This window comes from Leucoraja erinacea, chromosome 5 (assembly GCF_028641065.1).
Source record: "Leucoraja erinacea ecotype New England chromosome 5, Leri_hhj_1, whole genome shotgun sequence".
NCBI classification, from domain to species: Eukaryota; Metazoa; Chordata; class Chondrichthyes; order Rajiformes; family Rajidae; genus Leucoraja; species Leucoraja erinaceus.
In genome coordinates this window covers 53228558-53255354 of record NC_073381.1, presented here as the reverse complement: position 1 = coordinate 53255354, position 26797 = coordinate 53228558, and the positions used below count along the sequence as shown (strand labels likewise).

Below are 26797 nucleotides of genomic sequence, written 5' to 3'. Positions count from 1 at the left end.
TTCTACACAAACCCTTAGATCTAATAGCCTCCATCTGAGTTCGAAAAGGAAATGACAGTAGAGTGGATGGATGGAAAATTCCATCTGTTCTTGAATATCCCTGATGTGGAAGATAGCAATATGACACCCATCACAAGAGAGGGAGGGAAAATTAAAAATACATATGCTTGTCAGCTTGACAAATGTTCACATGTTGAACATGACATGCAGAAAATCATGATAGAGCCGTGTTGATATGAAACTGTAACTTCTTATGTTTTGAACATCAAAATAAGTTTGACATATTTGATCTTCCAATAGAAAGAAGAGGTAACCAGTGAATGTATTATGTCCATATGTAGATCTTTCTTACAACAAATGGTTGTTTAATGAAGGTTGGTGATCATGAAATGGTAGATCAGGCTGGTGTCAGTCTCATTTCATAGGTTCTCTAACATTGCAATACAGCTCACAGGCATTGTTTCTTTGAGATGTCAAAGAATTGCATTTTAAAATGTTTAAAATCACAAATTCCTTACAATATTTGCACTTTATTGGAATAGTTATCTATCTAAAGCAATTATTGTGTACAGTTTTGGTCTCCTAATCTGAGGAAAGACATTCTTGCCATAGAGAAGGTTCACTAGAAGGTACAGAGAAGGTTCACTAGACTGATTCCTGGGATGTCAGGACTTTCATATGAAGAAAGACTGGATAGACTCGGTTTGTACTCCTAGAGTTTAGAAGATTGAGGGGGGATCTTATAGAAACTTACAAAATTCTTAAGGGGTTAGACAGGCTAGATGCAGGAAGACTGTCCCCGATGTTGGGGAAGTCCAGAACAAGGGGTCACAGTTTAAGGATAAGGGGGAAATCTTTTAGGACCGAGATGAGGAAAACATTTTTCACACAGAGAGTGGTGAATCTCTGGAATTCTCTGCCGCAGAAGGTAGTTGAGGCCAGTTCATTGGCTATATTTAAGAGGGAGTTAGATGTGGCCCTTATGGCTAAAGGGATCAGGGGGTATGGAGAGAAGGCAGGTACAGGATACTGAGTTAGATGATCAGCCATGATCATATTGAATGGCGGTGCAGGCTCGAAGGGCCGAATGGCCTACCCCTGCACCTATTTTCTATGTTTCTAAACTTTGTTAGGCACAAAAAGCTGGAGTAATTCAGCGGGACAGGCAGTATTTCTGGAAGGAATGAATGGGTGATGTTTCAGGTTGAGATCTTTCTTCAGACATCTCGACCCGAAACGTCACCCATTCCTTCTCTCCAGAAATACTGCCTGTTCCGAGTTACTCCAGCTTTTAGTGTATCTTCGGTTTAGACCAGCATCTGCAGTTCCTTCTTACACAATTAAACTTTACTTCTCTGTAAGATGCTATCCATCAAATTATCTTTGGCAAAAGTGCCATTTGAAAAGTTTGAAAATATAGTCAACAATACCAACAAAGTCAGATCAAACATATTTTAAGCAAAATTTATTGTTTTTTTCAAACAGGATTACATGAAGAATACCACAACACAACATTTAAGCAGCCAGAGTGCTATTTTGGTTGTTTGCCTACATACAAGGGTTCAAAGCATAAAAACACAGTCATCGGGATTCAGTATTACTTTGCATTTGTTTAAAAGCAAAGGATTCTGCCATATTATCTACAGAAAAGACAAAATAAAACAGGTTATTTTTTATACTTTAAATCTTTCTCAAAAATTAGCCAAAGCCTTTAGAACTGCACCACAATTCACCTATTAGCAGCTACACTCTAAAGCTTAATCTGTCGTAGTAAGAACATAAAAGATTTATAGAAATGTATTCAATATTATGATTTGGCTTTTCAATTGAAGAAATATGATTTAAAAGTATTAAATTTTAAGCTCACTATGAAAGTTTGTTATAGAACTATTAATAGAAAAGTATTCTTTTCCAGTATGGATATCCTAGTTCCACTGATGTCTTAAGAAAATATAATAGTAAATGAGTAACAGTGCAAAAATTTATTGGAATGATACTTGCCCGTGTCAGGCCCCCTTCATTTTTTTTTTTTTGCGTAATAGGTGGCACAGGAGATTTGTTTTAAATAGACTTAATTCTCTCAACTGACAGGTTAAAGAGAAGTCTTTCCATATTTCTCTTTTCCACAATATTTGGTAACTACTTGATCATGCTAAAAAAAAGTTTCTGCAACAACAGGTTTACACATATTCAGGTTCTGAAACTGTATCTAAATTAGTTGTAACATTCTGTACAAATCTTCAAAGAAACCTACTTTATAGCCTTTGTAATATTTGCTTGTGGAGACTAAATTTTAATGGCGTAGAAGTCATACATTAATAGGCCAACACATTAGTAGAGTGAATGATCAAAATATTGGCTAATTATTTTAAATGTTTAAATAGGAGGATGAGTTTCTACAGATCTTTGACATCTTCAAATGTTCACACTTGGCTGCAATATTGATCATTTTCCAAGCTCAGTGGCAATTTTTCTTTATTGATCATGGCAGTGGTCACTTTAAAGTTCAAGATCCTTTGTTCTGTTCAACCAACAATCATTTCTGAAAGTAAACAGCACAAATTAGATAAATCGCATCTAAAATAATTTACTAAATTTCCTAATCTCCAATAAAATTCTTCAAGTATTGATTTTTTCTTGGTATCTGCTAATTCTTCCAAAAGTCTATTTTATTATGTATAAGAATTTAACCTGATGCTGTGGGGTTCAGCTCAATGAACTCTTACACAACAGCAGTTATAATAATTTGTGTGCATAAAAAAGATTCTTAAACCAATGAAATTAAACCAAAGCATCAAAAATACTAAATGTGGTAAGCATAAGATGCACTCAGTTAATTTCAATTTATGGAGTTCACTCAACAATTCATTCTAAAGTGTTAATTGAATGTAATCCTTTTGATGCCAGAATTAAAAAAAGATAGATCACCCTTTAAAAAAATAAATTCATGTTTACTGAGGTCCAGAATTTTTTGAGGCATTATAGTACTTTAAATTAAAAACGAATAAAAGTAAAACTTTCACGTAGTCATTTTAAGCCTAGAATTTTTCAGGGTGGACATTTGACAATGACAAGATGGATTACAGGTAGGACATAGGTAGTTTTGTAACGTGGAATCAAGCCAACAACCTTTCCTCTAGTGTCAGTAAAATACAGGAGACGGTCAGATTTCAGGAAGCAGGGAGAAGTGTATGTCCCAGCCTGTATGCATATTGCTGAAGTGCGCTGGTCGAAAGATTCAAGTTGATGGGTGTAAACATCACTAACATTTTGCCCTGACCCAACCACACTAGACTTCCTCAGCTTGAAGCTTTGGGATGTCACCAAACTCTTACCAGTTTTTACAGATGCAACATGGACAGCATCTTATTCAGGCAACCACAGCTTAGTATGACAACTGCTCTGCCCAAGACTGTAAGAAATTGCAGAGCGCTCCAAATGCAGCCTGGTCCATCTTGCAAACCAACCATGGTTATTCAATTTCCACACTTGACTAATGCAATGCTCTTCCAGCCCAGAATTGGAGCAAGTTAATAGTGCTAACAAGTCACAATTAACTACCAATAATGTCCTTGCAGAATCTCAGAATTATTTTCACTTACACATCTCAACTACAGATCAGAAATAGCGGCTACTCAGACCAGATGTTGAATTCCTGATGTGACGTGAGAATGATTGTACTCATCTTCAAGGCATCATTCTGAGTAACTCAAATTTTCAAATTAAACAAAGGCTGGGCCAGTAGAAAATTCCCCATTGGCTGGAATCATACCTTGCTGCTTTTTGCTAGGAGATCTATTATTTCAGCTCCTGATACCAGTACTGGAGTTTGTATGGGCAGTTTTTCAGGCTCAGCCACCACAACAGTTTCATCAATTCTCTTTCCTTTATCACCGAGTGAAAAGTGAGTGTCTGACAATAATGATGTTCTCAGTGCTGCTTGCAATGACAATGATTCACGCTGACCTGTTCCCAAGACCCAAATAATGTTCAATCTTGGACTGACTCTCTCACACAAAATATGTTTATGTCATTGAACAGCAACAATTTGTAATTCGAGAACTACTGCTTTTTGTCATTTTAACATAATTATTGAAAACTCCAACATCACCAGGTTAATTCCCGGGATGGCGGGACTGTCATATGCGGAGAGAATGGAGTGGCTGGGCTTGTACACTCTGGAGTTTAGAAGGATGAGAGGATATCTCATTGAAACATATAAGATTGTTAAGGGCTTGGACACGCTAGAGGCAGGAAACATGTTCCCGATGCTGGGGGAGTCCAGAACCAGGGGCCACAGTTTGAGAATAAAGATTAGGCCATTTAGAACGGAGACGAGGAAACATTTTTTCTCACAGAGAGTGATGAGTCTGTGGAATTCTCTGCATCAGAGGGCGGTGGAGGCAGGTTCTCTGGATGCTTTCAAGGGGGAGCTAGATGGGGCTCTTAAAGATAGCGGAGTCAGGGGATATGGGGAGAAGGCAGGAACGAGGTACTAATTGGGGATGATCAGCCATGATCACATTGAATGGTGCTGGCTCGAAGGGCCAAATGGCCTACTCCTTCACCTATGGTCTATTGTCTAACACTGTCACATTGAGCAAAAATATAACTGGACGTGCCTCAAGTGCAGCAAGTGACTACATCAAGTTCCCAAGGCTTGATTGACACTACTTGCAAAACCTTTGATGTTCACAATCCTTAGAACATAGAACAACACTGCAAAGAAACAGACCCTTTGGCCCACAATGTCCATGCCCAACATGACACCAAGTTAAATTAATGTACCCTGCCTGCACATGATCCTTATCCCATCATTCCCTGCATATCCACACGTGTATCTAAAAGCCTCTTAAATCTCCCTATTGTATCTGCCTCCACTACCACCTCTGGCAGCACATTCCAGGCACTCGCCATTGTTTAAAAAAGCTGCCTGGCACATCATCTTTAAATTTTGCCCATTTCATCTTAAAGCTATGCAGTCTCGTCTTTGATGTTTCTACCCTGGGAAATCTGTTCTGACCATCTATCCTAACTATGCCTCTCAATTTTATATTCTTCCACCTGGTTTCCCCTCAGCCTCCAACGTTTCAGAAAAAACAATTCAAGTTTGTCCAAGCTCCGAGGCATCGTCTCTCAAATCTCTTCTGCACCCTCTCCAAGACCTCCACAACCCTCCTCTAATGGAGTGACTGGAACTGTATAATACTCCAAATGCTATCTAGCCAAAGACCAATAAAGCTGCAAAATGATTTCCCCAGCTGATGAAGGCAGGCATATCATACACTACCTTTACTACTATTTGTGTAGCCACTTTCAAGAAGCTATGTGTATCCCTCTGTGTATCAATGCTGTTAAGGGTCTTGCCATCAATTGTATACTTTCCCCTTACATTCAAGCTCTCAAAGTGCAATGCCTTGCATGTGCTGCATCAATCTCCATCTGCCCAAAAGGATGGGTGACGTTCAATCTGAAGAAGGGTCCCGACCCAAAATTGCATCCATCCTTTTTCTTCAGGGATGCTGCCTGACCCGCCGAGCTACTCCAGCACTTTATCTAAAATGTGCATTCTTTGTTTCTTCCACATGTTTAGTTAAGTGCCATATAACCATATAACAATTACAGCACGGAAACAGGCCATCTCGGCCCTACAAGTCTATGCCGAACAAATTTTTTTCCCCTTAGTCCCACCTGCCCGCACTCGTACCATAACCCTCCATTCCCTTCTCATCCATATGCCTATCCAATTTATTTTTAAATACCAATGAACCTGCCTCCACCACTTCCACTGGGAGCTCATTCCACACCGCCACCACTCTCTGCGTAAAGAAGTTCCCCCTCATATTACCCCTAAACTTCTGTCCCTTAATTCTGAAGTCATGTCCTCTTGTTTGAATCTTCCCTATTCTCAAAGGGAAAAGCTTGTCCACATCAACTCTGTCTATCCCTCTCATCATTTTAAAGCTCATCAGGTCCCCCCTTAACCTTCTTACCAGAGAATAGAGAATTGTCAGGTATTTTTCACTGATTCTGAAGGTTCAATGTAGCACTATTAGTATTGAATTGTTTATATTACACCTTGGCTAAATTGTGAAGCCATTGTATCACAGCATGCCATTTTTTTCCCCAGTTTAAGTATTGCATTTGTTTAATTCATTGGCTAAAGGGTTTCATTATCACTTGCAGCACCATTATTGAGATTTGCTAGAATTTAAAAATCTGCAATATAATCTAGAAGAATCATCTTTATCCAGTGCATTGATTCATTTCAGCAAGCTGATGTAGTGAGTGCTTCCATTCCAACTTCACGGGGTCTGATAGCAGTTGCTTGATCAATACGAGCAAGGTGATTTATAATAGTGGAACAAATGCATGTATATATTCAGGAGACAAATGCAGGAGATGCAAGAGACTACAGATGGTGGGATATTGAGAGAAAGAAAGACAGCTGGAGGAACTCAGTGGGTCAGGCAGCATCTGTGGAGGGAGGATGGCGGTGGGGGGGGTACATGGTATGAGCTGCCAGAGGAAGTAGTTAATGAAGGTACGAAAACATCCAAAAATACATTTGTGCAGGTACATAAATAGTAAAGGTTTACAGGGATATGGGCCAAATGGTGCATCTTGGTCAGCATGGATGATTTGGGTCAAAGAACCTGCTTCCACACTGTATTCATTAGGAAATACATCTTCATTTCAGTTTACACACCATCCACTTTTCATTTATTGATCATTTTAAATTAACTCTAAGTTGATGGCTATTGCAAACAGAGTTTGTGAACACTATGCACTGCAGTATTGCACATGCATCACTGAATTAAGTGATGATTGACAGTAACAAATAAAACCGCACTCGAGGAGAAAGTGTGAAATTCCCATTACAAATTTTTGCAGTTTGTTACGTTGAATGGCAGTCAAAGGCAAATTTCAAAATGCTAGAAAACCATATTTTGTCTGAAGGTTTCAACTACAACTTTAAACAAAGTTCCACTGAATAATGTTAAAACAAAAACATGCAAAATAAATTAGCATTCATACAAATTATCTAGCATTGCAAAATAAATTGGTGAAATCAGACGATTTAAAAATGAATCGCACTAAACTCATGCAATAGATGATCTGCCATGTGAATGGAAACTGTTCAAATTAATGCAGGTTGCAAGGCAAAATTGGCCCAATTTAGTATGTCATTTAGATGGCCAAGCACCGAACCGACGTGAATTGTTATATCTGCACGAGCTCTGAGTATTTTAAAATATAATCATTGCTGTACCACAGTACGGTACTGCATTCCAAAGTCCTTTTGTCAGTGATTATATTTTAAATAGTTATATCTTTGGTCAAGTGACAATAATTATACTTAACTACACTTGGTCCAATAGTGGACCCTTGTTTGGTTTTCCAGCATATAACCATATAACAATTACAGCACGGAAACAGGCCATCTCGGCCCTACAAGTCCGTTCCGAACAATTATTTTCCCCTAGTCCCCTAGCATATATTGAAGCCTTTTGAGAGGAACACAAATTAAGGTTGTACCCATTCACAGTACATCGGAGAACACACTAGAGTACTATCATTTTTAATGGACAGAGAGAAAAAGAGGTGAAATTATAGCAGCCATTAAAAGCTAGTGGCCAACCAGGATTCAATGCATGTTCAAAGCTTGTATTCTCCCTCAAGTTAATTAAACTAAGTTAGAAAAGAAAGCATGCTAAGAAAGGAACAGTGAGCTGCGAAAGGCATACCTGCTTTTATTATTTACTGCCTATGTAGATGCTGTATTCCCTTACCTTCACTCATTCATCCCCGTCCTCAGTGAGCTCTGTTTCTTTATGTACCACTACCCTGGTGACTGACATGTCTGGGTGCTGCTCTTTGGCTTCTTTTATAGCCTGGGCTAAGGCCTACCCAGAATTACAAACAATTTATAAAGGGATTTAAATAAAAAATACAAGTCAAAATATACAACAAACAATGACACACTTAAATCAAGTTACAAATGTTATGATAAATAATAAAAATTAAAATGTGCAATTTAATCTTGTGCAAACCAAAAAACTAAAAATTAATAGTCCACTGGAAACAGCAAATAAAAAGGTTCTGGGTGGCTAAACTAGTTATTCATAGACAAATATCAAACTGGATACATATGGACAAGGTTTACTGGGGTACGAGCCAAATGCAGGCAAACAGGACTAGATAAGATGGGCCAAGTTGGTTGGCATAGATAAGTCGAGCTGAAGGGTTTGTTCTATGACTACTATATGATAATGCAAAGAGGTGTGTATGGTATTTCAATCAATTCCATCTAAGGAATAAAGATGACCATAATCCATTGGTCAGAGGAACATTTGTAGACCACTCAAAGCCTCATTCAATTAGACTGTGGTAACACCATCAATTTCAGCTGTTAAATTTAATTAGTTTTAAAAATATATATTATTGTCATAGCTTTTATCGATATGCACGCACAGCCAGATAGAGCTCTTTGCTCCTCCACAGCTCCTTGCCACTCACTGAATCATTACAATTGCTGCTTTTTTCTGTCAATTGGCAGCATTTAAGAAAGCACACATTGCTTCAGGGTAACAATTTTCAGCCGCATTACTGAATGGAAAAGGCAATGGAAGAACTATTTTGAAGGAATGAATCTATAAAGATATTTAAAAGATGACATGCCCTTCAATACCTACCAATAAAGTTAGATTTTCAGTTCACTGGTCTATTTCAGGACAGTCACCAAAAATGATTTTTAAAATAAAATGTCATGAAACAGTATATATTTACATGAAGTTCAACTTCGTGTTCTTTTTTGCAACAGCGAGGTGACAATATACACTTAAGAGATCACTACAAATCGTTAAATTGGTACGTTGGCGTCGCATTAATTTTTCAGCAAGCATTTATTTGCAATATCAAAATATATATATACTTATATTAATTACCTAACTTTACACAAACACATTAGCTCATTAACTTATCATAAGATGATCTGAAGCTCTAAATTTCTTTACCCCTGAACCCTTGACACAAAAAAAGGAAATTTTTCATTCATCCAAATGTCTCCAAAACCAATTAAATTTTACTTATTAAATTCATAACGCAAATGAATACTGCATACTGAATTTGTTTTGATGAAACTTTAGTACTTCCCAGTCAGCAGAACATTATTCTCATCCAATAATGCAAAATTTCCCAATTTGTCTCTAAATGCAATACTGAATTATGAAATCAGTTTTTAAAGTTACTTGAAACAATGCAAATTCATAATGGGGAAATAAACTTACCTGATCGTGGTCTATGTCAGTATCCCCTGTGATGACAATTCGCTTTTCAATTCTAGTTTCAGAAACTCCACCTTTAACAGTCTAAAAGAAGGATATGACATCTATTTATTGTTTTTCACTTGTTTAACCAGTGGAAAGCCATTCTTATTTTCAGTCACACTTGTGTTCTCAGTTTTATTAACCTGACTATATCTCAGCAGCAAACAAATGCATCAGTCATTCATTACACATGACCACAGATAAACTCAGGTTTTAAAATGGATTTCTGAAATTTGATAGCAAATTGGCAGAATTCCCTCGGCAGTGGCGCTAGCACATGTACAGGCAGGTGAAACAAAGCTAACCAAATTATTGAAATGTTAAAGAGCAGGTTAAAACTGGAATTGGTAGTTGTAAGAGTGAATTCAATTGTAAATTGAATAGAGATAATGAGAGGGAGGCAAAAGATGGAAATGAGAAATGCATCTAAAAGGCAAAGATAGAAAATGTTTTAAAAAGAGATCTATAATAATTAAAATCTTAAGATATGATTCCCAACTGAAAACTAATTTCCAGTGCCAGAGATTGTTTGACACTTAAGCCTTACATTTATTCGATGTTTTATTTTACAAGATTGGACAAGTCTAAATTTTTCAAGTGTGAACATATATTTCATACAAGTGTATTAACCTCACAGCAATCCATATTTGTGTGTTGAAACTCCATGATAGAGTCAAAGCAAAGCTTTTGGATACTTTGGACAACTTGGAAAAGTAATTTCCTGTTTCTTGCAAACTCGGAGCAAACAGGAGTTATCCAATTTTCTATCTAATGATGAGTGCGTGGTCAAATCTTCAGCAAAATATGGTACATTACGTCCAAGAAAAGAAACTTTAATGTATTAAAGACAATTCTAAAAAAAGATATCATAATTTTATTTGGTGTCTGACGTTATTGCACCAACAGGAATTGGAAAAGATTGATATACTGCGCTGCTTTTCCAGTTTCCAAGAATCCAAGATTAGGCCTATCAAGCCTGCTTCTTGCATAATGAATTCTAATGCAAAATGTATCCCATGTATTTCTGATGGGAAGTGCGTATACAAATAGGAACTTCCTACCGCAGATCATTCACTGTTTAGTTTATCAGTTTAGTTTATTGTCACGTGTACCAAGATACAGTGAAAAGTTTTTGTTGCGTACTATCCAGTCAGCAGAAAGACAACATATGATTCCAATTGAGCCATTTACAGTGTATAGATACATAAGGGAATAAATTTTAACGTTTAAGGTAGAGCCAGCAAAGTCTGATTAAGGATAGTCCGAGAGTCACCAAAGAGGTAGACGGTGGTTCAGCACTGTTCTCTTGTTGTGGTATGATACCAGCTGGGAAGAACGGACCCCGAATCTGAAGGTGTGCGTTTTCACACTTCTATACCTTTTGCCTGATGGGAGAGGGGAGAAGAGGGAGTGGCTAGGGTGCAACTCATCCTTGATTACACTGCTGGCCAAGCAATCAAAGTAAAACATACATCATTCCTGTTATCTACCATTCATTCTGATCAATCTAGCTAGAAAAGAACCATAAACTTAATCCATACTTGTCACAAATACCTCAAACTGATCCCAATTGGATACTTACCCAACTATTTCTCCCATGAAGAGGTGACACAAAATATTGTTCATTTTTGCATCATTTTCTCTACTCCCTGAAGACATTCTAAATTGCAGGAATCTTATGCCCAGCAGTCAACTCAAAGATAGCATATGGTAGTACTGGGACACTGGGTGTGCACAAGAGATCTGACAGGGAGGAACTTTTACATCACAAGCCAAGTAAGGTCTTTGTACTTGTTTGAAACACATTAACAGTCTGCTCAGGATATCATGTAACAGAATCCACTGTCTCCTTTTGTCATGAAAAACTTAGTGCAGACAACTAATAATCAGTAGGTGTTCTTTGGTACAAACCTTTCTCAGAGAGTAGTATTCCACAACCTGACTAACAAATACTCCAGGGCAACACCTAGGATAGCTATTAACTTAGTGATACATGGTGCTTCTATATCCAGGGTTCGTGCACATTTTGATGCAGTCAGGTAAAACGTAAGCCATTAAACATTAGGGTATTTCTGGAACTTTCTACATAGCACCTCTGCTGACATGGTTGTTTTTTGATATTCAGATGAGAGGCTTGGGTAACTGCGGCAGCACAGGCACGGGATATGGAATGCAGCGACATCAACACAGAGTCTCACACACACACCTGAAATTCAGGAGAATGGCAATCACAATCACAATTTCAAGTTCACCTTGGCTTTACATTCCACAAAGCTCTTAATGCATGCCCCAGCTCTTGCAAACTATATCCTCAGCACATTTAGATCGTGATACCTAATGAAGGGAAAAAGGAATAGCTGCTAAAAAAAATTGATATCCAATACTGGAATGTGCATTTACCAACAAGGACTGCAAAAAGAGTTCCAATAATCTTTTGTCAAGATTCACCTCAAACAGCTATGTAAAGCAGGATTTTATGCCATTCAGGGTACATTAAGTTACACACAATGAGATTATGTGCTGATGGCTGTAACAAAGCTTGGTGCAGCTGCCACATAGGGTCCAAGGGAAGGCTACAATTCAAAGCTCTGCCACTATTGCATATTGATGAGTTAGAAACAATGTTAAAAAAACTATAGGTCATAGATGGAGACATTTGCTAAGGAATGAGATGTGGCTGAGGAAGTGAGCTTTGGTCTGCATTGTAAAAATAAGTGATATAAACCTACTAACGCAGAGGCAGAAATCCTATCAGATAGCAGAGCTTCTTCAGGTCAAACATTTCCAGATGTAAATGGCCAAGAATTCATCAAATATAAGAAAATCAAAAAAAAAAACTGGATGCTAGAAACCAAAAATAAAACTGAAAAAAGCGAAGAGCCAGGAGAACAGGCTGCAAGAGTAGGAAGAAAAACAGTTACCATTTAATATTTTTAATGTTAAAAATCTGCTGAACTGTTTGCTCAAGAAATATGTGTAAGTGAAAATTGATGTCATGCTGACAGTACAAGTCAAATGATAAGGTTGTACACATCCATTCATGTAGCATTCGTTTAGAGGGGGCCTACAATATACAAGCAATGTATATGCTGAGGCTTTATAAGGCATTGGTGTAGGCACATTTGGAATATTGTTTGCAATTTTGGGTCCCATATCTGAAGAATGATGTTTTGTCTTTGGAAAAAAGTAAAAGTAAAGTATCCTTTATTGTCATTCAGACTTTTCAGTCTGAACAAAATGTAATGCCTTGCAGTCATAACATAGAATAAAATAACAAAACACACAATAAACACAGATTTAACATCCACCACAGTGAGTCCACCAGGTCCTCCTCACTGTGATGGAAGGCAAAAGTCTTAAAGTCCTTGTCTCTTCCCTCCTTGTTCTCCCTCTGCGTTGAGGCGATCCAGGCTTCCGATGTTGCGACCCCACCGGGTGATGGTAAGTAAGTCCTGCGGCCGAATCCGAGCTCCGCGAACGGGCCGGTTCAAACTCCGCGGCCCGGGGCGTACGAAGCTGCCGCCCTCCAGTCCAGCAGACGAAGCTGTTGTTATGGGAGCGCCGGAAAACAGGTCACCAACCTGGGACCTGTGAGCTCCCGACGATGTCGTCCACTGGGCCCGCGGCCGAGCCTCCGAAGTCGGGCAGCCTCGCGTTGGTAAGTCCTGGCTCTGCCTCCGGAGCCTCGAGGTCGGTCCCAGTTGGAGGCCGCCAGCTCCGCCATTAGGCCTCAGCGCCAACGGAGACGGGGGATTCAACAAGAAAAAGTCGCATCCCCCTGAAGGAAGAGACCAAAAACATGTTTCTCTCACCCCCCCCCCCCCACACACACACACACATACACAACCAAAATAAACTAAAGTAAACTCAAACAGGACAAAAAGAAAACAAAAAAATAAAAGATGAACGGACTGCAGGCGAGCTGCAGGGCAGCGCCGCCACTTCCGGAGAGGGTCCCGAGGAGGTTGAGGAGAATGATCCCAAGGTTAATTGGGTTAATGTATGAGGAATGTTGGAAGGCTCGGGAGTTTAGTAGGATAAGGGGGGGGGGGATACATCTGCCACCCAATCATGGCAAAGTCACCTAATTCTGCTCATATGCCTTATTGTACTAAGAATTATGATGCATAAAGTTAATAAATTTTTGAGAGTCATAGACAGGATAGTTAAGAGTATTTTTCTCAAGGTCGGAATGCCTTATGCCCATTTTGATCAGGCAGACAAAGCTCCACCTAGGCGTGTCCCTAAAGCCCCGATGGCTCTGTATAATGCATCTGTGTGTCAGGGAAAGTCTGATCTGCTTTCACAGGGGAATACATATTGGAAAAGTGGCCAGTCACCTAAGCTGGAGTACTTGGAAATTGTTCTGAAATGATGCATGCATTAATCAACTTGCTCACAGTCTCCCAGGATTTTTACTTCCACTGCCTACCGTCTCCATCTGCTTCAAGGTAACCTCCCATCTTACCAGTTGCAAAGAAAAATTAAGTGACCCGTCTCAGTGACTATCATCTCGCAGCTTGAACATCAACTATAATGAACTGCTTTGAAAGTCTGGGAATAGCCCACATTTGCGTCAGTCTTTCTGAGAATTAAGACCCCTGCAATTTGCATGCATGGAATGTAGATCGACAGAGAATGCCATCTTTCTTGCACTACATTCAATCGTGGACCACCTTGTCAACAAGTGCACCCATGTCAGGATGCTATACATTGACTGCAGCTCAGCCTTCAGAACTATAATGCCGAATAAGTTAATGGCTAAACTTCTGGAAGTTGGCCTTTTGGTCTCTGTCTGCAACTCGCTTCCATCAGTTAGAATTGGTCATAACATATCCTCCACATTGACCCTCAATACTGGCGCCCCTCAGAGTTGTCTGCTCAGTTCCTTGCTCTACTCCTTCTATCCTCATGTGTGGCCCAATATAACATTAACTTGTCCTTTAGGTTCCTCGATAATACCATAGTTGTTGACCTAGTGTCAAAACAATAATTTAGTACTTAATGACAAGATGAAAGGGTTGGCTGTGAGCCCAAGGAAGCGAGGTGTTGAACACAACCCTGTCCTCATCAATGGAGTTGCTGTAGAGATGGTCAAGTTTCAAGTGCCTCGGCATCAATCTCACCAGCAACTTAACCCAGCCCATTCACACAGATGCGGTGATCAGTAACACTCCTTAATCTATTTATTGTTGTCATTGGATTGCTGTCACAGGGTAAGCAGGTGTGGAGAGACATGGATCATGTGCAAATAGATGGAATTAGTTAACTTGATATCATGGTTGGCTCAAACATCATGGGCCGAAGGCCTATTCCGGTTCTATATCGTTCTATGTATACTATTACACATTTGCAATTTTATTAATAAAGCATATTTGAAATAAAAGATCTTACATTCTAAAATACTATTCTATAGTTGTATTACATTACTTTACTTTAAGACAAAATATTTGTGCCATTAATTTGTTTTTTAAATTATCCAATGCCGTAAAATGAGGTGCTACAGCTAATTAAAGTAATACAAATCAAAGCAATGAAAAGTAGTTGAAAATCAGCTAATTTCAGTAATGAAATTTGATGGATGGAGAAAAGCAGTGTAAATTAATTATGGCAATTTACTTGCATGCATGAAAACAAAAAGAGGCTCACTTTATTAGAGAGAACAAATACTGATACTAATACCACTTATTATATACCTTGGTAATCTGGGTTGTCATGGTTTGGCAAAAAGATTCAGAAGTTATTGTCTGAGCACTCATCAGGACACCAGGATCATTGTCTCCACTGCCATCACCCTAAAGTAATACATTTATAAGAAATAACAAAGATGTTAATAGTTACTATTTTCAATTTGATTAAGAAAGTTCCTTTCATGAGAAAAAAACTAAAATGCAATTCACCCAGAAGAGAATCAATATTGCTGACCAATATTTTGATTCATATTTTAAGTTATGAATTCCAATTTGAAGATACATCAACAAAATGTGGAAGTTATAGTTTTAAATTTACATTTTTTAATAAACAATGACTCAATTTTATGATTAAATACTATGGAATAAATTATTTTTGGGGGGGAAAGAAGAGAGTGGAATCTAAAAGCTATAATATCCATGGTATTCACACATTTGCAACCAGTTTACCATTTACATCAGTAAAATATGTCTACCTGTGCAGCTTCATATGTAATGGTTTTAGTTTCTGTTTGAACAATTGGAACTTCTTTTGTTGCAATTTCAGTCTTGTCAGGACTGACAGTATCAGAGATTGTCACCATTTCAGTCTTTACTACAGGAGGCTATCAAACAGAAAGGCAAGTAAATAACAGATTGCAACTCAACTGAAACTCCAAAACCCGAGAAAACTAAAATGAAAAGATTTGCACCATAAATAGGCAGATGGAAAAAGACAAGATGTTTATATTAGAACAGATAGCATGACATAAAACATGGAAAAAAGTACAACTAGTTTACACTTCAATAAAAAGGATTAATATAGAGAAAGGGTATGGTGGCAGCCCAGACATCCAGTGTAAGGAAGGCAGCCAGAAATCAAGAGTGAAGCAGGCAGAGAGGTTTGTCTATTTTGGAGCAAAAAGATAATCTTACTGAATTTAAGTGAATTGAAATTGTTCCAGAAAACCCGACAGACCAGGAAAAGAGGCAGTATACAGGGCCCTCTATAATGTTTGGACAAAGATCCATAATTTATTTATTTGCCTCTGTACTCTACAAATTGTTAAACATTTTGATTTCACCATGATGAAATTACAGCTGTGTTTATGCATAATCCCTCCATTTCAGGGCACCATAATGTTTGGGACACAAGGCTTCATGGGCATTTGTAATTGCTAAAGTGTGTTTAATTGACTCCTTAATGCAGGTATAAGAGAGCTCAGCACCTGGTCTTTCCTCCAGTCTTTCCATTACCTTTGGAAACATTTATTGCTGTTTATCAACATGAGGACCAAAGTTGTACCAATGACAGTCAAATATGTCATTATGAGACTGAGAAACGAGAATAAAACTGTTATAGAGACATTAGCCAAACCTTAGGCTTACCAAAATGAACTGTTTGGAACATCATTAAGAAGAAAGAAGGCACTGGTGAGCTTACTAATCGCAAAGGGACTGGCAGGCCAAGGAAGACCTCCACAGTTGATGACAGAAGAATTATCTCATAATAAAGAAAAATCCCCAAACACCTGTCCGACAGATCAGAAACACTCTTCAGGAGTCAGGTGTGGAATTGTCAATGACCACTGTCCGGAGAAGACTTCATGAACAGAAATACAGAGGCTACACTGCAAGGTGCAAACTACTGGTTAGCCGTAAAAATAGGATGGCCAGGTTAGTTTGCCAAGAAGTACTTAAAAGAGCGACCACAGTTCTGGAAAAAAAGGTCTTGTGGACAGATGAGACAAAGATTAACTTATATCAGAGTGATGGGAAGAGCAAAGTATGGAGGAGAGAAGAACCTGCCCAAGATCCAAAGCATACCACCTCATCTGTGAAACACGGTGGTGGGGGTGTTATGGCCTGGGCATGTATGGCTGCTGACGGTACTGGCTCACATCTTCATTAATGACACAACTGCTGATGGTAGTAGCATAATGAATTCGGGTGTATAGACACATCCTATCAGCTCAAGTTCAAACAAATTCATTGGCTGGCGGTTCATTCTACAGCAAGACAATGATCCCAAACATACTGCTAAAGCAATAAAGGAGTTTTTCAAAGCTAAAAAATGGTCAATTCTTGAATGGCCAAGTTAATCACCCGATCTGAACCCAATTGAGCATGCCTTTTATATGCTGAAGAGAAAACTGAAGGGGACGAGCCACAAAACAAGCATAAGCTAGAGATGGCTGCAATACAGGCCTGGCAGAGCATCACCAGAGAAGACACCCAGCAACTGGTGATGTTCATGTATCGCAGACTTCAAGCAGTCATTGCATGCAAAGGACATGCAACAAAATACTAAACATGACTACTTTCATTTTCATCACATTGCCGTGTCCCAAACATTATGGAGCCTTGAAATGGGGATGGGGGGGGAGGACTATGTATAAACACTGCTGACATTTCCAAAATATATAAAAATGACCTTTAATAAAATCTGACAAAGTGCACTTTAACCACATGTGATTTTTCTATTACAAATCTCAAATTGTGGAGTACAGACACAAATAAATCAATGATGGGTCTTTGTCCCAAACATTATGGAGGGCATTGTATACTGGAGAGGACTTTAATACATTAACATTTATTTCTGACTCAAATGCTGTGAAGATTTACCTCTGCGTAACAAACAACTTCTGGCATAGCATCACTATCAATAAACGAAACATCTCCATTTAGTTTGGGATTGATATCTTCATGCTCTTGCTTTGCTTCCTGCAATTTTCCATTTTGCATTTCTTGCAAATCTTCTTCCAGAACATCCTGCATCTTATGTACCACAGTAACAGGAAAATGCACTTCTTCAATATCTGTTACTGAAATCTCAGAATCCATTGCTACTGTAGTCAGTGTCTTACATTCATTTTGGTCTCTCTTTACATTTTCTCCTTCCTTGGTCTGTGGGTGGTATTCTGCCTCTTCCTCACTGTCACTACGGCTATCAGAGGATGAGACATTACTCTCTTTTGCTGCCAACTCAACAGGGGGTACAATTGAGCTGTTTTCAACAGGGCTTTCAAGTTTTACTTTTGAATGGCCGGGTGCACTCTTTACCTCTTCAATCACTATTGCTTCTTCTACTATAACCTCTGCCTGCTCCTCCATCTCGGATTTCTGATTCTCATCTGAAGTCTACACAAAGAAAATGAATGGGAAAACAAAACAAATGAGGCAAGAAATATAAAATACAATCGTGCAAACTTAAAGGGTGATAACAGTAAACAAAACAATAATGACTGAAGCTATGCTCTGATGGGTTTCTCGAACAAAGAACACCCGGGCATAGCTCCAGCTTCTGCAAAAATAAAAGCCTTCTGCTCTGTAAACAAACTTGAGGACAATAAGTAGCCACTCTTTACCATTCATTTATAGGAAATATCAATGATGGCAAGTGAAATTGCTGCAACACATCAGTACCTCATATAAATGCATTGTTATGACTAATTATTGTACAGCCATGAAGAGAAAATAAATAAAAATGGCATAAAACTATGAACATGCAAAGCAAATCAAGGTAGTATGTGAAACACGCTGTGACTTATAATTACTGATCATAAAGTCCATTCTAAAAGCACCTCAGGTAGCTGCTTGGAGTCTATGAGAGAAACAGATTCAGCAGCAGCTTTTTCTTTCAACCCAGCATCCTCTAATGCCTGAGAAACAGTAGACGAGAAGGAGGCCACCAAGCCTGTTGAGAAGCTTTCTTTACTAAGTAAAAGCGATGTTATCTCCTCTTCTAAGCTCTATGCAGTTAGAAAATTGAGAATAAAAATTAAGATAAAAATCTTAGACAAGAGAAATTACGCCACCTACCCTTTGTTCCGTTATCTGTAGGCAAAACATGCAGGCAGATGTTTCATAACAAAAATAAAGCATTGCTGAATATTTGCATACATCTCTAAACAAAGCTGATCAGCTTAGAATCAAATATCTTGCAGTTCATTGCTACATTTTCAAAAATGGGGGTAAATATTAAACCACTAAAACTTATTCTTTAATATCAGACAATACAAAATAACTCCAATTTATTATACTTAATGTAGTTTTTTGCAGCTGTTGGAAATCATTTATATCCAAGTACTGAGCATTTGCGAAAAGCTTTACTGTTTCATGAAAAATTATAGCAGTAAATTGTAGCTACGCAAAACATTTAAATCTTTACAAGAGGTGATTATTCTAGAAAATCTATGGAGAAGACCAAATCCAGTGAAGACTAATGTTTCTAAAGCAATAAACAAATTACAATTCCATGGAGCTTTTATTGTAGCAAGCAAAGCATCCCAAAGTGCTTTTACAAACATTTAAAAATTTGACAGCAAACCAAATGTAGACATTAGCAATGGCCAAATGCATAGTCAATAAGATAGGTTTCAATGGCATATGATCCAGGAGGCCATAATTGATGAGTAGTTAGTTCAGAGGCTTTTTAGTAGGAGGGTACATACAGAGATAGAAAGGGACAAGACCATAAGGGTTTAAAACCACATGAGGATTTTAAAATGCAAGGACTGCTTAATGCAAGCCCATACAGAGCATAGAACACATGAGACATGCAAACAAAAGACATGGCATTGATTCATTGATGATCACCTTCAGAGTGAATGCAAATTAATGCATTTACTCTTAAGCAAGTCAACCTCAATAGATCAAAATTAAATATTTAAAAAATACTTTTCACATAATCAGTGATGGGTTTTTAACCAAGAAATTCAATGTTGGTCACCTTTGTAACATGAGACACCAAGGTTAGATGGAACAGCTGCCACATGCAGTGGATGCTGATCTGCCATGGGAACCACATATGGGCCCTTGGAAATATCCGTATTTGTAGGCAAACTTACAGCAGGAAATGCACTACTATATTTGGGCACTTAACACAGCCTCGGTACATAATTAGCCATAAGTCTGACATTCAGACTGCTGGAAGCACAAAATATTTTTTTGCAAGTCGACTATACTCCCAAGATACATTGTGAAGCCAACTGACTAAACTCTTAAGAATTCCTCAGCAGGTCAGGCATCATCACTGGAGAAGATGGATAGGTGACGTTTCTGGCCGAGCCCCTTTGTCTGAAGAAGCAACTCATCCAATCATGTCACCTATCCATGTTCTCCAAAGATGCTGCCTAACCTGCTGAGTTACTCTGCTACTTTGTCCTTTTGCATATTAACCCGCATTTGCCATTCCGTGTTTCTGTTTCTTAAGAATTCCTGTTTTGCTGAAGCTTCTCTTATAATATTGCTCAGTTAACTTGATTGGACACTGCCATACACATATACGCAAGAGAACAGGGGCAGCAGGAAGCAGTTTGGATGGCACAGTGGTGCAGCGGAAGAGTTGCAGTGCCAGAGACCCAGGTTCGACCCTAGCCACAGATGCTTGTCTATACGGAGTTTGGACATTTTCCCCGTGACCTGCGTGGGCTTTCTCTGAGAACTTTGGTTTCCTTCCACACTCAAGACGTACAGATTTGTAGGTTCATTGGCTTGGTATAAATGTAAAAAACGTCCCTAGTGTTTGCAGGATAGTGTTAATCTGCGGGGATCGCTGATTGGTGCGGACTCGAAGGACCGAAGGGCCTGTTTCCCACTGCATCCCTAAACTAAACTAAGCTATCAGGCTTTTCAAGTAAGCTACCAGCCCTGCATCGCCCTGTTATATAATCATGTCTGATCCATTCTGGCCTCAACTTCTCTTCTGTGCCATTTTTCCATGTTGCTCAATCTATTATACATTTATCTAACTTCACTTTAAATATTTCTCATTTTGCACCAACTGATGGTTCAGAAAATTCCACCCTCTGCAAGAAATGACTACATATCTTGTTTGAGTCTACAATTTATGAAAACATCCCAATATCCATTCTGTCAAGCCCTTTTGGGATATTACATGTTTGAATAAGTTCATCATCATTCTTCTGAACAAGGAATATAGGCCAAAACTATATAGTCTCTCTTGGTAGAACAACTCTTAACCCATGAAGTAGCCTGGTGAATCTCCTTTGTCCAGCCTCCAATGTTACTATATCTCATTTTAAACAATATCTTAAAGTAATTTTTTAATCGTACCTGTACCTCACTCTACGTGTGTATATGATAATAAATTCGACTTGACTTTAGGTGAGGGGACCAAAACTATATGCAATATTCCAGGTCAGCCTCAATAACAGCAACCTGTACATTTGCAACACAATCTCTATTTTTAAACTCCTTCACCTTTGCGATGTTGGACTTTTATGCTCACTTTTTGACCCCCATGAATCAATGCAATCAAGCAAAATAATTACCTTAAAGAAATGAAAATTTCTTGCACCACAAGGATTTCTTCAGCAGCATGGAAAACCCATTTCTTCTATTTATTGCTTGTCAGATGATTAATGCTGGATTTACATGACAAATGAGAAATCTGATGAATCCATCAAACAAGGCTAATCGATGGAAACAGGATTTCAACCTTAAGATTTGGGGATTTTGTAAGATGGATGATTGCAGTTCAAGGTTCTTAAGGAGCTTTAATCATCTATGCTGAAGTGTTATACAATATAAATATGCAAGCAACTTAAGCAAGTTTAAAATGTTCTTTTGCACTAATTAAACATAAAACCTAACTGCAAACAAAAATGAGTCATTCGTCCCTTCGGCTATTTCGCTATTCAGGAAGATCTTTAACTCATTGCCACTTCCCTCTATAATCCCATCCCTTAATTCCCACAAAATATAAATGCCTATTAATTGCTATCTTGGATATATTCAGCAACTGAGTCCCTGTATGGCAGCAATTGTGAAAGATTAATCAACACCTCCTCTGTCCAATCCCTTAAAGCGAGTCTGTGACCCCATGAAACCATGGCCAGGGGGGATTATCATGCACCCTAAGAATTTTGCAGATTTCAATGAGATCACATATCATTCCAACTTGAGAACATACTTGATCTTTGTTCATAAAACAAATCCGGCATTTCCAGAATTAGTGTAGAAAATGTGTGCTGCACTCATCTCTATCAAAAGTAATTCCTTCAACAAATAGGGAAACTTGACCCAGATGCAATATTCCAGATGCAATCCTGTAAATGTCCTATAACATTTAAGCAAGTTGTCTCCAGACTCTTGCAAATCACCTTGCAATAGTTTTCAGTGATTTTTATTCATTCATCCAGATTTGTTTGAACACCAACATCTTTGTCTTTCATAATTAATCTGCCTTTCCATTTTTCTACTAAAATGGATTACCTCAATTTTCCATGTTACATTCTGTCTGTCAGGACTGTTCATTCACTGACGTCATTATTTTGAAGTTTCTTTGCATGCTCCTCGGAACTCACATTGCCACCCAGCTTTGCATCATGAGTAAACTTGAATCTATTACACTTGGTCTCCTCATCCAACCCCATTAGTATAGATTGTGAACAACTGGGACCACAGCACCAATCACTGCAGTATCTCACTAGTTACAGCCTTTCAAACTATAAATTATCCAATTTATTCTTAGTCTGTCAGCTAATCCTTGATCGACATATTGCTATTCACAATATTGCTATTCTATTGGGGGGTGGGGGGTTAATCAAAGGGTTTCTGAAAGTCAACATTAGTTCCTACTTTAAGTTTCAAGAATTTCTTCAATATTATTTTAGAATTAATGCAAATTTCATTCAGCTTCATATCTCTTTAGCTTGGTTATTCTTCATTATTTCGAAAAGCTTGTAGTCTGTTTTCATGTCTTAATCTTAGTCCATAAAATGCCCATATTAATTTATGTTCATCTCTTTTTTACCCAAATGTAGGATTTTTTTTGTAGCCTGTTTTGTTTCTATTCAGATTGCTCCTATATTTGCCCTGCCCATTCCATCATTTTCCAATTCTCAGTCTTTTAGGCAACTTTACAAGCATTTTGCTTTGATAGAAACATAGAAAATAGGTGCAGGAGTAGGCCATTCAATATGATCATGGCTGATCATCCAACTCAGTATCCTGTACCTGCCTTCTCTCCATACCCCCGATCCCTTTAGCCACAAGGTCCACATCTAACTCCCTCTTAAATATAGCCAATGAACTGGCCTCAACTACCTTCTGTGGCAAAGAATTCCAGAGATTGACCACTCTATTGATCTAATACAATATTCTACCTTAGCTCATCAGGCATAGTTTGACCAATTTTTCTCTTTAATTTTTTAATCTTTAAAGGGCTATTATCCGTCATCCCTTTTAATGCCATTTCCCAATCCACCAAAATGAATCCACCAAATACTTTATAGCTTGCTTTGTTTAGATCTAAGGCCTCGATTTCTGAAGAAACTAAATAATTTCACATCTGTATAAATATTAAAGTCCCATGATTATTGGGGGGGGGGGGGGGGGGGGGGGGGGGGGGGGGGGGCTAAAGAAAGTTCTTACAAATGGTTGCTGGGCCTACTATTTCTTAAACAAATTCTTCTACTCGATCTTCTGAGCCAAGATTCTCCTCTCTTTTGCCTTTATCTCATAATTTACAATCAACACTATCTTTACCATTTACCATTTTTTCTCTCTTCTAAAGCTGAAGTACCCTGGAATAATTAATTCCCAACCTTGGTAACTTTACAATTGCTTCTCCATAATGGCTGATAGATTGAACCATCTCTAATCGTGTTATTAATTCAACTATCTACAGATACAAAAACATTGAAAAAGATTTAATTAATATTGTCACTTTGTTAATGCTGATACAAGCATTGAAAATAATTTATGAGATTCCTCTATTATTGATGAAGATTTACAAGTTACAGAAATGTAAACATTATGAAGGATCATGTCTATAATTATATCCTGAGATTCTACTTCTAACACATACCCCTTCTGTTTGCAGTAACAAGGGTTTAGTCAACCGATTTTCCCATTCATTTGGACGCGGTTCCGATGTGGATTCCATGAAACTGCGTTTTAGTTCACTAATGCTAGCTTGATGTTTCAATAGATCCTCCTGGGTTTTATCACGGTCCTAATTTTTACACATGTGCACAATAAGAATGAGACAATAGATCAAAACTAAATTAGTGGAAACATTTGAAACGGGAATACCAAGGCTCACTGAAAAATTGATTCTTAATTGAAAGCAGTGTACTGGATTGTTTGGGATAGTAATGAAACGGGTTAGAATTATTTGCCCAACAACAATACCACCAAATGGCAGGTACCTACTGACGCCAGCCTTCAAAAATTATATTGGCGGCTCTGAACCTTTAGTAATAAATAACCTGTTCTGAAACAGAAAATATTTCAGAAAAAAATCTAAGTCGTTTTAAAATTATGTTTGTCTGTGAAGTAGACTTTGTGCTTATTATAAATTTTAAGAAATAGTTTATGTTAAACATCAAAATAATTAATTGTATATTTAAAAATAAGATATTCAGTGAGACAAGGTGTTTGAAATCACATCTAGCATTAAACCTGGAGTGCATGATTTTAGTAAATATTATAATTAGGTAAAATTGCAAGATTTGTACAGTTGATGCAGGAAGTCAATTAAGTCTATTTACCCGTATGCAGTATTCCTGGTTAGTAAATGTGCTCATTTAACCAAATATAACCACAGTGAAATACTTTTAGTTCTACCTTCCATTAAGTTTCAGCCTTACTACATGCCAAAATTCTGAACTAGTCCCAACAAGCACAGAATTTGTGAAATGTGACTTGGGGAGTTGTAGAAAGCAGTTCCATTCCCATGCACTGCATGCAAAATTCAGTGACAGCCTGCTAGTGAAAGGTCATCCAGTGCAATGCATCAGCAGCAATGCTTTTAGTTTATACCAACCTCCAACATTAAATTGCTATGTCTGACATAAATACTTTCGCCTTCTATGCTCAATGAGTTATTCTGTGAAATGGATAGAAAAAAATCCAACATAAAAATAAATTAAATATATGTGCAGGCACTAAAACTGAAAATTAGGAAAACATCCCACATGGCATTCTAAACATCCAAAGCCAAAATAATTGAAATGGGATAAAGAGTGAATATATTAAGTTGCTTCAACCTTTTCCTTTCGTGGTGTTATTTCATCCTGTTCTGTCTGTATGCATTCAGCAAGTTACAAAAATAAGTTATTATTCCTTAACTGTTCATAAGAAAACAATTATAAGCAATCAATAACAATCTTAAATGGATTTTGCATATTTCACTTGCCTCTACAGTGGTAATAGTTTCCTACCCAAACTTTCAAAACACACAATAATTAAAAATGGTATAAGTGCTTTTAACATTTACGCAATTTACAGCTGCAATTGTTTCATATTGAAAAGATCACTTATTAGAGAAATGGCAGAAATTCTAAATAATAATTTTGGATTATTGCTCAAAATAGAAGACACAAAAAGTATCACAATGATAATAGATATTTAAAGAGCTTTAGGGAAGAAGGAACTTACAACAAATATTAGGCAAACTAACAAGGCCAAAGCATGAAGCTGATGGCTTGCAAAGAGTAAGTGGTTGTGGAGATAGTGATGAGTTGATTGCAACCTTCCAAAATTCCCTAGATTCTGGTGAGGTTCCAAAGGATTAGAAAACGGTGTATGTAACAACTCTTGAAGAGAGATAAAGTAGGAAGCCACAAGCCAGTTAGCCTAAAGTCCATCATCGGGGAAAATGCTAAAATGCATACTTGAAGTATTAATTGTAGGACAGGTAGAAAAAACATACAGCAACATGGATTCATGAAATGCAAATCACTTTTGATAAATTTGCTCGAGCTCTTTGAGATTGAACAAACGGTGCATAAAAGGGAACAAGTTGATATATCTTTAGATACCAAGTAGGACAGATAAAGGTACCACATAATCAACTACTTTCACAAGAATGTAGGGGTTGGGGATAATATATTAGTATGGATATGGAACTTGTCAATTATCAGAAAACAGTTACAGTTGGGCAGTCACAGCGGCGCTGCGGTAGTTGCTGCCTTACAGCAAATGCAACGCCGGAGACCCGGGTTCGATCCTGACTACGGATACTGTCTGTACAGAGTTTGAACGCTCGCCCCATGACCTACGTGGGTGCTTTCCGAGATCTTCGGTTTCCTTCCACACTCCAAAGACGTACGGGTTTGTAGGTTAATTGGCTTGGTAAATGTAAAAATTGTCCCTAGTGGGTGTAGGATGGTGTAAATATGCGGGGATTGCTGTTCGGCGCGGACCCGATGGGTGGAAGGGCCTGTTTCCACGTTGTATCTTTAAACTAAACTAAATTGATCACTTTTTAATGGATCGTTAGTGCATAGTCAGGTGCCTCAGAGCTCAGTTTAAGCATCAATTGTTATAACCTATATTGATGACTTGGATGAAGTGAATCAAATGTACTTCGTAAGTTGATCAGTCATGGGGGCAGAATTCGGCCATCCGGCTAGCATATCTGCTCTGCCAATCATGGCTGACCTATCTTTCCCTTTCAACTCCATTCTCCTGCCTTCTCCCTTTACTAATCAAGAACATCAATCTCCACTTTAAAGACCTGCAAAGACCTGGCCTCCACAGCCACCCTGTGAATAAAGAAATTCCTCCTCATCTCCTTTCTAAAAGCACGTCTTTTTATTCTAAGGCTATGGTCTCTGGTCCTAGACTCTCCCACTTGTGGAAACATCCTCCCCGCATTCACTCTATCCAGGCCTTTCATTATCCAACAAGTTTCAATGCGATTCCCCCCTCATCCTTCTAAACTCCAATGAGTACAGGCCCAGAGCATCAAATGCTAATCATACATTAAAACATCATCCCTGGGATTATTCTCAAACGTCCTCTGGACCGTCTCCAACACCAGCA

At 38.2% G+C, this 26797-nt stretch overlaps 1 protein-coding gene across 12 annotated transcripts in view; it reads right to left on the bottom strand.

Annotated features, from left to right (window-relative positions):
- Positions 1-1448: 1448 nt before the first annotated feature.
- LOC129697259 (protein 4.1-like) overlaps positions 1449-26797 on the bottom strand; it is a 114098-nt gene continuing 88749 nt past the window's right edge. For 3 of the 12 annotated variants that reach the window (XM_055635616.1, XM_055635618.1, XM_055635617.1), the window contains exons 13-20: positions 24795-24857; positions 23835-23981; positions 17624-18139; positions 15496-15624; positions 15026-15124; positions 9291-9371; positions 7794-7907; positions 1449-2542 (exon numbers count right to left, since the gene is read on the bottom strand). In XM_055635616.1, coding sequence (XP_055491591.1) covers positions 7800-7907; positions 9291-9371; positions 15026-15124; positions 15496-15624; positions 17624-18139; positions 23835-23981; positions 24795-24857 — 1143 coding nt within the window. In that variant the 3' untranslated portion in view covers positions 1449-2542; positions 7794-7799. Of the gene's footprint in view, positions 2543-7793; positions 7908-9290; positions 9372-15025; positions 15125-15495; positions 15625-17623; positions 18140-18582; positions 18751-23834; positions 23982-24794; positions 24858-26797 lie in introns of all 12 variants that reach the window. The other 9 variants (XM_055635622.1, XM_055635623.1, XM_055635619.1 and 6 more) reach the window with 9 other exon arrangements.